A 12697-nucleotide genomic window follows, 5' to 3' on the forward strand; every position below is an offset into this window, starting at 1 on the left:
AAACTCAGCCCAAACGAGAGAGTTAGCGTTTCAGGGAAGCAAGAATCAAGGCGTAGTTGCAGGAGACGGACACAGCGGGGAACAGCAGCCCGACTCGGCTCCCAGGCAATCCTCACCAGCTCCCCGTATCCCATCATGACCCTACAAAAGGCAGCAAGGGATAGGCTGTACTGCCTTGCAGGGAACCAACCGCCTGGAGCGCCCAAGATAACCTGCCAGCCCTCCCCAACCCTGGCCTCTCAGATGAGTTTCCCCTTCCAAGAGCAAAGATTTCATCTTATAAAGCTTGATGTGAATACAAAAAGACACAAGCAGCTGCAAGAAAATTAAGATCCCGGCTCTTTGGTAGTTGTTTTAGCACTGGATTCAGTTTTTCTGGTGTGGTCAGAATAAACTGGCAGTAGCAGCAGAATTTGACGTACTGTGGTTAGAGCCCCTAGTCTACAAAAGATTACTGATTTCTTAGGAGGCAGCAGAATAGTCTATATAGGCAAAATCAACAAATAATGGAAACATTTAAAGATAGCACTGCAGCTTTCCATGTGCATCTCTGGGGGTGGGGAGGAAAGGGCTGTTGGGCATTATTTCTGGAGTGGCTGCAAGACTTTAACGAGAAAAGCACGTTCATACATGCAGTTCAACAGCCTATTGCAGGAAACTTAATTGTGGCACCTCCAGTCAAAAGGCTGCGATTCACTGCGCTCACACAGCGTAGCAGGGTGCTAAAGGAGAGCACAAGTCAGCTATGCTTCCCCTGAGCTACGGATAACAGCTCCTTTGTGCGATGTCCTAAGGCTGCTCACCAGAACCAGTGCGGTTTGGGAGCCGCAGCACAGGGTGGGAGCCAGCCTGGTCCAGCTGGAGCACCACTCTCGCCCAGCCTGTGTGACCAAATTCCGTGAACCCACTTCCTCACACCTCAGACCTGCCAGCTGCAAGTACAGGCCGAAGAGGAGGAGCATCCACGCGGTCCTGACTGGTTTTAAAAACCTTCCCAGGAAAACACCCAGGTAATCACTGCGCACACACAGCCATATACCGGTGGCTGTGAAGGTGCTGCAGATGGTGTAGTTCAACTCTGGAGCCAAAGGTAGCGGCTGGAATTTCCCAGCTCCTCTCCACAAGGCACAGACGATGCAGCTGAGCCGCCCTTGTCTTTGGCTGAGCCCAATCACCGCTTCCCACCTCCACCCAGCACGGGAAACTCGCTGCTCTTTGAGAGGCTGCCCTGCACCCCATGTCCTCCGGGAGAAGCCGTGCGAGGTACGTACGGAAATAAAATGGCAGAGCTGAATAGTTATGGGCTTCCCGGTAAGCGATCAGGTTGATCTCATGCTGCCGCTGCTGGGCCTGGAGACGATGCTTGGTGCGCCGGTGATGGCAGACGCAGCAGCAGCTCAGAATGATGATGATGGTCCACACCAGCCAGAACCCTGCGGAGACGCCGGGGAGAGCGACGTTAGCCGCAGCGCGAGAGCCACGTCCTCCCCCAGGAAACCCCACGGACGCGCCGGGGGAGCTCCGCGGAAAGCCCGGCTCCGAAACCCTGCGCTGCTCCAGAGGCGGAGATGCACGCCGCGCCAGGCGTCGACAGCGACAAACCTGCGTGGGACGCTGCCACGCGCAGAGCCTCGGTGGAACCAGGAAAATTTTATGTGCCCTTTGGTACAACGTGTAGCAGACTCGATAGTGACAGCTCTAGAGGAGAGCAAAATAATATGGCGAGAGGGCTAAACTCTTCCAGCACCATCCATCCCACCCCTCGGTTACAGTGTTTTCTAGCCAAAAATCAGAGCAGAACTGTGAAGGGCGTTGAACTCAACTCCCACAGCCATTTCGGCACGAAAGTAACAATCACGACACGAAAGGCTCTCTGCAGCTCGACCACAGAAGAAGAGAGAAACCCCAAGCACTACGTTTTGCTTTTGTTTGCACCGCTCTTTAATTTTTTGCCCAATTCCTTCATTGTTATGTTTAAACAAAAAACACGCTCTTTCTACATAAACGTCTCAAACTATTTTTAAAACTTGTTTTTTTGTATCCAATGTCTTAAATTAGCCAAAATTAAATTAACCCATCCCCCCGGTCCAAAATTCTCCAGCAACCTAACTTCTGCTCTGCCTGCGGTCACGGCTGGGTTTTGCAGCCTGTCACAGTAGGTACAACGCTCCTTAGAAGGGAATTTAAAATGAGCACTTCCTCAATTTTATCCGCTCCCTCCGACACGTCAAACGATGGCCCTTTTCCTTCAATCTCTCCTCATGCTTGCGTGCATTAGAAAAATGTATTTTGAAGAGCCACAGCGTTCACTTCAGATTAGGATTTTATCTCATGCAATTACAGCCCGTAGCTCTGTTTGGGTCAGATGCATTTAAAATGTCAGTCTTTCGCTTAATTTTTGCGGCTAAAAATACCAGCATAGCTTCCCCTTTATAAACTGTATGGCCTAGCCACTATTCCTCAGCAGAGGCCACAACACAGCTTTTCTTCCAGAAAGGCCCCTGCCACCCTTTGTTACTCCCAAACATACAAAATAAAAAACTCCTAGTATGTCTCAGTGCTAAACCCCATTTTCAACATGGTCATTCTACACTGTAGTATAAAACTGTTTTTTTCTCCCTTGTAAAAGCCTCAAGTCCCAACTTTCCAATACCTTGACGTTTCTTGAGTTGGAGCTGTTTTCTGGGCCAAGAGCTGAGTGGGGACAGGTGAATAGTTGAGGAATTTCAAGAATGAGAGGAATATACTCCAATTTAGGACAAAGTGCAATCGACCCCTGCGCTGTGCTGTTTGTAGGTGAACTGGATGCGCCGTATCGTGCCTCCGAGCGTTTTGAACAGGGACTTGCACCTCCCCATGTCGCAACCTAAATTCTCTCTGTATTTTGGCAGAGCAGACTGAAGCACCAGCTTTGCCTTGTGTTGTGCAACCAATTTCCCTAATGGCCCCGATTTTGCCTTAAGCTCAAATTTATCAGAACCTGCTATCAAATGAAGGTGTTGCAGGCTCCATTTTTTGCTTGGCATTTCAGGTTCCTGTGGTTTACCCTGGAATCAGGCATCCTGCGCAGGTTTTCTGGCTAGCCTGCTTGGCCATACTGCGAAGGGCAGAAAGCACGTGATCTTTGCTCCAGGGAAGCGAAGGAAGAAGCACCTGAGATGCTCTCTTCACCTCCTTCAAACTGAGCCAAGAAGCTACCAAAACATGCCTACCTCCCTCCAAACACCCCCTGTTCCTAGAAGAGACTACTTAATAAACCGTAGGGATCAACCTAGTCAGCTCTTCCCTCCAAAGCCATATATTTGCAATCACTGTCTCACACTTTGGAGACTCCCACCGATGGATTTTGTTCCTGTAACCAAGAAGGTTCCTCAGCTCCTGCAAGCTGCGGAAGCAAGAAAGAACTTCTCAAAACCTGGCCGTCCACACAGCACTCGACCGTGCACTGAAGCAGGCCTGCAGTTCATCTTTCAGTACTTCTTATTGCCAAAGAGCAATCCATGACCATGAACTAAAAAACAATGGAAAATTACACCCAGCTATTCCAGGGTTTTTAGCTACAGTTACGAAAACAGATGCTTTTTAACACATTTTATCGTGTCCTTTCCCAAAGGCCCTAGATGTAATGGTAGCAAGCAGCACTTAGTTAGTTAAGACGTCCTGGAGAACTGCCACTGTTAAGCAACCTCAGCTGCAGCAGCTGAATTTTTCTGCAGGGAACAACTGCTCCCACCCAAGCCTGCATACAGCAGATTTAAAAAGCATTTCTTTATAAATCTTCTCTACCCATTGCAAAGCAACCCCAAAGTGCTTTGCAGACAAAACGATACACAAGCTCGGAGCAGGGGTCACAGCAAGCTCAGCCATTCCTGCGAAGACGTGCAGCAACTCTGTAAACAACAGGCAGTAACAACATACAACAGTTTAGGATAATAAATTAATGCTGGATCCTACTGAAACCGCAGGTGGCATTTTAAGTAAACAGACCATAATTTGCTGGCTCGCTCTCTGGCCATGGTGCCAGGAATAACACCTCCGTTCTCATGCAAAGGGTCTATGTATGCTCGCAACCACAAGTGGACGAGATCTGGTGTTTTTCATGGGAATTTCCAGAACAAGAACCCACTAATACCACGTTACTGCCCGCTTTCATTAACGACTGCCCAGTCCTAGAGCTTCTAGGAATTACCCAGCTCCTGGCTCAGCACAAGTCTGAGGAGCTTCCTGGATGGTCGCAGCAGATCAGCAGCGTGGACCCCACAGCCCGCCAGAGCCGTTTCTCAGCCTTTGGCCTGGCTTCCCTCTTTAACGGATTTGCCCCCTCCTTGTCACGCAACCCCACGTACATACCATAGGGTTGAAAAACAGCACCCTTGCATGAAGGGCGCCCAGGAAGCCACGGGATGGGACACCCACGGGTGCTGGGGTGTGTGAAGGGCTGCTGGCCCAGCACATGCCAGCCCCGCCAGATGGGGTGGGTGCAGGTCTGGTTGCAAGGCCGGAGCGAGGGCCTCCATAAAAGGCTCGATAATGTGCCCTAGCCAGAAGTCTGGGCACAGCTGCAGTTTTGGCTGCAGAACAGAAAAACTGTAAAAGCTTAGCACATATATAGTACAGTCATTTCTTTGGAATAAAGCTATGGATACAAGGCCAAGTGCAACTGTAAATATTATGTCTAAAAGTATGGGGAGAACAGTGAAGATGCCCAGGGCTGAGCTGTGCATTTGCACACCTGGTGATGCCTGGCTTCAAGCTAGGGGCAGGGCAGTGATCGGAGCAGAGGACCAGCCCAGGCACAGAGCAGCTCTTTTGCCAGGAGGGGAAGGAGGGGAATTTCATATTCATCCAGAAACAACACTAGGCGGTGGACAGGAAACGTGGCAGCTGAAGACACTAACAGTACAAGCTAACACCTGGTTCGTGGCAAAAGCAGGTACCTTTCTGCCTCATGCTGAAAACGGGTGAGACGTTCAAAGGCAACAGAAGTACAGCACTAAAGGGCCTCTAAAAGCCAAGTAAAACTGGGCTTCTATTTGCCTTCACTGCTCTCAAAAACCTTCCCAGTGCTCTTCAGCACGTGCCTCCTTCCCATATGGACACAGGCTGGTTTTCTGTTGCACTTTGCTGAGCTACTGCTGCAGCCAGTGGAAGTAGTAGAGAAGGTTGGGAGACACGGGGCTCCTGGAGCCAAGTTTGTCATTAATTATGTCAGTTTTGAGAGAAATGCCCAATCAGGCATTTCCCACCGCCAACCTGGCACTGACCACCGGGAACGAAAGCTGGCTGTAATTCGAGGAGCAGCATGACAGGCGGAGAACAAACACGATCTTTGGAAAAACAGCCACTGATGGACAGCACTGAGAGAAGCAATGCACCAGTTCAGAGTTAAACGTGCACCAGGGGACTGCCAGATTTAAAGGCAATTTCAGGCTTTTTCTTGGTTTATGGAAGAGTCAGAAGTTGAAACACTCCCCAGTCCAAAAAAGGCTGAGTTCTGAGAAACGCTGCTGCGTTTTCTGTCAAATTCACTGGTGATGCCAATGGGTTGGTAATGATGCAACCAAAGAACATTTATTGTATCGGACACAAAGAGCTGAGTTTTGCCAAGAGACTTCCCTACCAGAGCATCACAAGTTTTCACAAAAAAAGCCAAACCAACAACAACAAAGTACCAACAACCTGTCGCCCAGTATCAGGCAGGCTCGGAGGTAAGCTGTAACCTCAGGACAAACGCCAAGCTGCGAGAGACCTGGGAAGAGAATTACCTCCCATGAGGGTCATCTCCTCTTGCACATGAAGAAAGCACGTGCGAACAGGAAGGCTGCAAAGTTTACAGCTTCCTGGGGAAGGGGAGCCCTGTCATCGGATCACTCACTGGAGACATTTCTACCAGCCGTGAAAGAATATGCCAGGCTAACTTTTAAGTTTCAAGAAAAACTTTCTGGGCACCCACCATTGTTCTTAAGTCTGCACAAAACTATCAAAAAACCCTAGAGTATTCCCTAGTTAAGGGACAAGTCCCCACGGAAAGGGGAGGGGCAATTTTCCGCCTGGCGATGAGAAGGACGAAGCGCGATGTTTGCTGCCTGGGATGTTGCCATCAGCAGTCCCATTGAGGGAAGCTTCTTTTATCCTGTGCAAAATGGAAAACATGTTTTCTGCAGTGTTCCAAGGGTAGGAACAGAGAAATCTGCCCTCAAGTTCACGTAAACTTGGCAAATGCCACTGCTCTATTGGCAGGAAGTCCCCTCAAAGCAAGCCAAGATACACTGCAAAGTGTTTTTGTGTCTGCCTGACAAGCATCTGGGTAATAGCTTTGGCTTCACGCGAGCTGGTTCTAAACAGAAGAAGTGGGACAATTTCATTGACTAAAAAGCTATCTCCCAAATGGTGGCATCCCAGTCAGTGATGGCTGGGAAAAAAAAAGTGTCTTTTGCAGGACCAACGCTGTCATCAAAACTAGGAGGTAGCTTTAATTAGTACCACAACCTGGATGCTCTTGGGTTTTACAGAGCATCCTTGGGCACAGACTGCATCGTGTCCTGCCATTTCAGACGCAAGCCTGCACAAGTCGATGCTGCTATTCAAGAAAGTGAGATGAAGGATCCAGGCCATGGGCCTACGAACGCTTTAAGAAAGAAATGCTGTCAAATGATGTGGTCCTCTCCTGCCCCTACCTCTTCTAAACCCTACGCTGCCTCCTCCAGCTCTCCTCACGCCAGTACAAAGTTGTGCATCGCTGTGCTTTGAAGTGGTTTTAGGGAGCTGAACCAGGCTGAAACTCATCTGCCAAACAGAATAGCAGGAAGACTAAAATTGGGACTTTCAGTCACTATCCAAGTCACTATCCAAGAGACAGTGCATGTCACTTTAAGAGCTGATGGAACCGCAGCCCCGGCCTGACTACACTGCAGGAAAAGGTTACTAAATGTTTGTAGAGTAAAATGGTGAGAAAAGGCTGAAGATGACATCTCCAGCTCTTTCTCTTTTGCTCCTGGATGGCTGACTCTGACAAGAGGAGACAGACATTAACTGCAGCTGCTTTCCAGTTTTCACCATAGTGGCCAGTATAGATGGTACACACTCCACCTGGAGATAAGATGGAAAAAGATATGTTTCAGAAATATTTTTGCTTATCTTTGCTTATCTTACAGCGAGAGTCAACAGGAGGCAGTAGATCTACAGACGCTGTTTTTAATACCTCTCTTGCGGAGAGCGCTTCTGAAAAGCGAGTGCTCCCGTGCTCCAGAGCCCAGTCAAGTCCAACTGAAGAGAGCTGCCCTCCTACAGGTATCTATGCTGGTAAAATGCAGGTTGTATCTTGGTCTAGCATAGACTGGAGGGGAACATCCGATCTGAGGCCACCTCCAGGACATTCGGGAACACAGTCTGGGGAACAGCTTACATTGGTAGACCTGGATATTAAGTGAGGAGCTGGGTCGGAGGTACGGAAGGCAGGGGATGAAACGGTACTAGTAAGCTCTCTTGCCTTTTCATGATGTTCAAAACAGAGCAGATGGAAGTAGGCCAGGCTGGGCACGAGTCAGGATCTGCACAGTAAGACTATGTGCCAAGAGAGCTCACCTTCTCCTTCTTCAGATTTGTGAATTTTACCAAGCCGCATTGAAAACGGGCTAAGATGATTCTGTTGTCTACATTAGCCTACCAAAAGTACAAGAAAATAAGGAAATAACTCCCCCTCTGGTCCTACTTATCATGATTTTCTGCATCTTTGTGGCATCTCTCTGAAGCACCAGCTGAGGAATAGCAGAGTGAACAGCTCGAGACACCCGAGAAAGGGAAAGCAAATATAACCAGGTAGGAGGCTGCGAGAGAGGCAAGGAACAGGGCAAATCTCTCTCGGAAAAAGGACATAGTGGTACTGAAGGATAAGAAAACAAGGGGTGGGTGAGAAAGAAAGATGGGACTAACGTGTTGACTCTGAGGGCTTTGGAGACTGCAGCAAAGTCTTGGAAACAAATTCCAACTATAAAGCTGACCTGGAACATGTATGTGTTACAGCAGTTGTTGGAGAGTTTTAGCATCTAACTGGATCCCTGCCAAAATTTTCTGGCAGCATGCTTTTTGGGGAAAAGAGCTGTCTAGAGATTCCAAGGGGAAGCGTGCAGAAGATCAGCAAAACGCACCAAATCAGCAAAAACATCATCTGTGCTGCCTGCAAACAGAACATTTCTTTCCTGTACAACCCTTCTGCTAAGGCCCAAATACCCAAGATCTTTTTTTCTTGTAGAGACAGAGGGGCTAAATATCACTGCTAAGGAGTAAACTTTAGGAGAAAAAAATAACAGAAGCTGCCAAAATGAAGCAAAACGGAGGGTACAACCAGAAGCAAGTCTTCTGGAGCAGTTGTTCATCACCGACTCTGCTTTCTTGTGTAGTACCATAACTACCCGACCAGCTAAGCTCGCTCACTTTGCAAGGCTCCCGCTGAGGTCGTCCAGGCACCAAGACAGCTGTCTGTTTCCACGCGCTGCGATTCCCAAAGCACGGCACACTGCTCTTCCACCCACACCATGCAAAATATTTTCTACCTCCTCATTTGCTGTTTTAAAAGCCTCGGGAATTGTCTAACTTCATGCTCATCCTCACCAGGCACAGGACAAAAGGATGGATGTCAGGAGATCTGGATTTGATTCTTAACTCACATTACAGACTTAAACTTGGGAAAAGCCAGAACTTCTGAGTGTCAGTTCTTAACCTGCAAAATGGGATAACTGCGTTCCTCGATTACCTTCTCTTCTCTATTTTGAAAAGTGATATTTTGGAACATTTAAGCTCTGAAACACCTGTCAGGCCTGGACAAAGGCCAACATTAGAAAACTCCAGCAAATCACAAGCACGTCGTAATGGACCTGAACAAAAACTGTCAGTAAGCTAAATCCAGTAAGCGGTTGCCACCGTTCTCACGGGACCACGGTTTCCCCCTCGGGCACTGCGAGCTCCCTGAAGAGCCCAAAGAACTTGTTAGTCTAAAAAGAACAACCAGCTCAACCACTATCAAAATAGGTGCCTCCCCCTGCATGGGGAAATTCAACAGTAAAGCCTCCTCCCCTCTTTTGCTTTTTTAAAATCCTACTCCAAGAAAATAAAATTTTAACAAACAGCTTTATTCATACTGGACTTTTTTTCACGTTCTCGTAGGAGCCACCACACCCAACTACAGCTTGAGCTAAGAACTAATTAGACCTTTATACAGCTATATTATTAAATCTGCATATAGTTTTATTATTCGGCAACACAGCACTAATTTTCTTTAATAAGAGATGGGTGGGGAATCTGAACCACGCTGTTATCTAATTTTAAACACAGGCTGTCCACCTGCTTGGCATATCATGTTCTCCATTCCTCCACTCCACCCTTTAGCAAAATAATACCTTGATTTTGCATCCTATTCTCCCCTCCCCTCGAGGAGTGGTTTATAATTACCGCACACCTTTTAGTTGCTGTCTAGAAATTCTGAGATCAGCCGTTTTCAGAAACAAACTTCCTTCCAACTCTTAAAAGGGCAGAGAGATCCTTTTTATGGGAAATCTTCCCAGTGGCCACAAGACAGGATCACATTTCAGAAGGCATGTCTAGGGAAGATAGACGAGTTCTCCTTTCCATTTCAAATGCCACCCTCCTCTGCTGCTCCTCCCCACTAAGCTACGGTGGTAAATAAATAAAGGATTTAATACAGCAGGACTAGCGAGAAAGCTTGTTTACAGGCACACAATAGTACTGGTGGTCCAAGAAGGTCAAGAGGAGCAGCAACTCCTCAAAAGCTGCTTTGGTACACGCACGCATTGGTTAAAATCAAAATATAGAATGAGCTTGAAGTCATACTTAAAAGGTGCTGCTAATATAAGTACTCATTAACCAAAAATTATTATTAACTTTTAGAGAGCTAATCTGTTCCGAAGCATGTAAGGCTGTTGCTCTCCACTCCATCACTTCACTGCTCACACGAAGCCTATTTACATATACTATCACTGCTATTCGCTTTGAAGGTGTTAAGAACGCTTCACCACACATACTTACCAGAGACATTCAACAATTCCTGGGGCAAGAGATGAATTCTGCAGCCACGGTCTCACGTGCTGGAATATGACCTTTCATTTAAAGGCTTCCCCACCCCCACTCCAAAAAAATCCCAGAAATCCCAGTTTCTAACACTCACAGTGGCAAAGAAAACTTTGAAAACATCAACAGATTGTAAATCAATGATGGGCATTTGCCTGAATTTGCAGAAAGCCTAGGAGAACAGAATTCATGTTTGCATTACTCTCCTCATCTCAGTGTGGTCTATGATGCCCTCTGCAACGCAGAAGGAATGTGAATCTCAGCATAGTAACCCATTCCCCCCCTAAGGACCCATTCAGCAGTGTGTGCCATTAATATGTCTATTCCATGATCTCAAAGTGACTTCTGTCCTTGCCCTAGAAAGAAGCCTGAAATATTCTCTTTCCTTGTAATAAAGTCTGGGGTTTTTTTTTATTCCGAGAAGTTTTATGATGCAGCCAGGCACTGTCAAACATAAAGAGTCTGTACCATACAAAGAATGCAAAGACAATTAAAGTAAAATCATTTCAGTAAAATGGCAGGGAGCTATTGTTCTGACTGCATTGTTTATATGCAATTCAATTAAGCCTCTCTTTCAAGATGCACATGGGAGAAAGACGACGACTATGCAACAGCTTCAGCATGCAGCTGTACTCAACACTGTTGCTGAATTTAGCTCCTGCTTGCCATAGAGTATATAAGCCCTTGGATACATGCCTCTTCCTGTACATTCCCACCCACACAAATCCAAAACAGGGCCTGACCTTCCCCACTCTGCTTTGTCCATGCATCCCATACAGTCTGAACAGACTCCAGCCATCTGTCCTGCCAGCATTGCCGAGTGCTACGATCTGAACCAGACAGTTCAAGGAGGCTACCTGCTCATGCCTGCTTCTCAGCGTGCTGGGGTCCCTAGAGTTACCCTGCAGGTCCTGCATCGCTTCTTGAACTGCCCGGAGACATCTGAAAACCAAGCTGCTATAAAAGGTCCACAAAACATCACCCACATTCAAATCCTGCCATTAGGATGTACACAGTCAGGCACTATGCTCTGAGTCACGGTGCATCCTGAAGCAGGCTATTAACGTCCCGTTTAATTTATGGTCACCTCCTCCAAGCTTCACTGGTTACACTGAAAAGTAAGAACAAGTTTCCAGACTAAAGGATGAAGCATCGGCTATCCCTGTCCTCAGATCCAGGTTAACTGACGCTCTTTCTGTACGCACAATACACTTCCATGTGCGTGTTACTTTGAGAAAGCGAAACTGTTGGCATTGCAGAGGGATTAAGAAGTGGGTAGCACAGTTACCTAAGAGCTGCAAGACACCACAGGTGTGTTAAGAAATTAAACCTCCACATTAGAGACTGGTGATATTGTGCAGAATACCACATTTCCAAGCGTCTGGAGCACAGATGTCTTCTCAGCCTAGGTTCCTGGCAGTATAACAGCACATTGCCATCAATATTCAGAATTCTTGATGTTTCTCCACGGGAAAGGAAGACACCTTCAGGCCCGACACTACTCTAGAAGTCCGCCTTTCGGATTCAGCATTTCTCGCTTTGCTATCCTTCCAGCTTTCCCTTTCTCCCCATATACCTTTGACGGAGTCTTGCTGACCTGTTTTGACTGGCCTGCTGACCTCTAAAAAGACTTAGCAGGTATCACTTATTAGAGCACTTAACCACTCACTAGAAACAAGGGAAGTTTTAAATCCCAGGTGATGAGGAAATGCCCAGAAGACAGTAAAGGCTGCAACGGGCGACGTATGTTCCTCACGGTATTCAGCTACTCTCAAGCAAAACAAAATTTATCCAAGGAGCTGTGCTCCAAGTAGAGTGCTTCCTGTAAGAGAATAAAAGTTTGTCCCCGCCTTGCTTGAGAAGGCAGCTTTAAAAAGATAAATCACATGTAAACTGCTGGTTTTACAAATAAATAAAACAATCAGATGAAATGAATTAAATTAATTCTCTGCTCGAGTATCAGAGCTGTCCTTGTTGGCACCTTTTCTTCAAGCGTTTTCCCCATTCATATAAAATGTTATTTTGAGTTATCACAGCAATATTACCCAAACCAATGAGAAGACCGAACACCAAGCCTCCAGTCCTGTATGTGGTAGGAAGATCCATTACTCCCCCAAATGGCAGGCAAGGCCAGTTCCAACACTCTTATTTCCCTTGTCACATCAGGTCAACGCCAGTTTGCGTTGCAATTAAATGCAATAGCAATGTGTAACAAGGGCTGAACACAATACCCCATGGGACACGAGTCAGACTTATAGTATGACAGCCATGCAGTTTAGGAAAGGAAGCCATGCAGAAAGGAAGGACTTACACCAGAGTTCATAGTAGTAGTTGCAACACTGGGACTGTCCACAACAGTGGCCCGTTTCACATATGTAACTTTGATTGTTGACACCCATGCAGGTTTCCTTGTCCTAAAATTAAACAGACACACTTTTAAAATGTTTTGTCAGTATCTCCTGTAAACGTATTATACCTTTTGCCCAAGCATCTTCAAGCATTTTGAAAAACACAAGTTATGGTCCTGGGAAATTCTAACATGCATAAAGAGATTAAAATACAGCTCAGGATCACCAAAGAGCATACACTACAATTTAGAAAAAACTCCCACATC

At 46.8% G+C, this 12697-nt stretch overlaps 1 protein-coding gene across 14 annotated transcripts in view; it reads right to left on the reverse strand.

Annotated features, from left to right (window-relative positions):
- WBP1L (WW domain binding protein 1 like) overlaps nt 1-12697 on the reverse strand; it is a 61380-nt gene that overhangs the window by 2993 nt on the left and 45690 nt on the right. For 12 of the 14 annotated variants that reach the window (XM_068949772.1, XM_068949770.1, XM_068949775.1 and 9 more), the window contains 2 exons: nt 12395-12497; nt 1272-1433 (listed from right to left, as the gene is read on the reverse strand). In XM_068949772.1, coding sequence (XP_068805873.1) covers nt 1272-1433; nt 12395-12497 — 265 coding nt within the window. Of the gene's footprint in view, nt 1-1271; nt 1434-12394; nt 12517-12697 lie in introns of all 14 variants that reach the window. The other 2 variants (XM_068949782.1, XM_068949783.1) reach the window with 2 other exon arrangements.

The sequence above is a fragment of the Struthio camelus genome, chromosome 7, assembly GCF_040807025.1.
Source record: "Struthio camelus isolate bStrCam1 chromosome 7, bStrCam1.hap1, whole genome shotgun sequence".
NCBI lineage: Eukaryota > Metazoa > Chordata > Aves > Struthioniformes > Struthionidae > Struthio > Struthio camelus.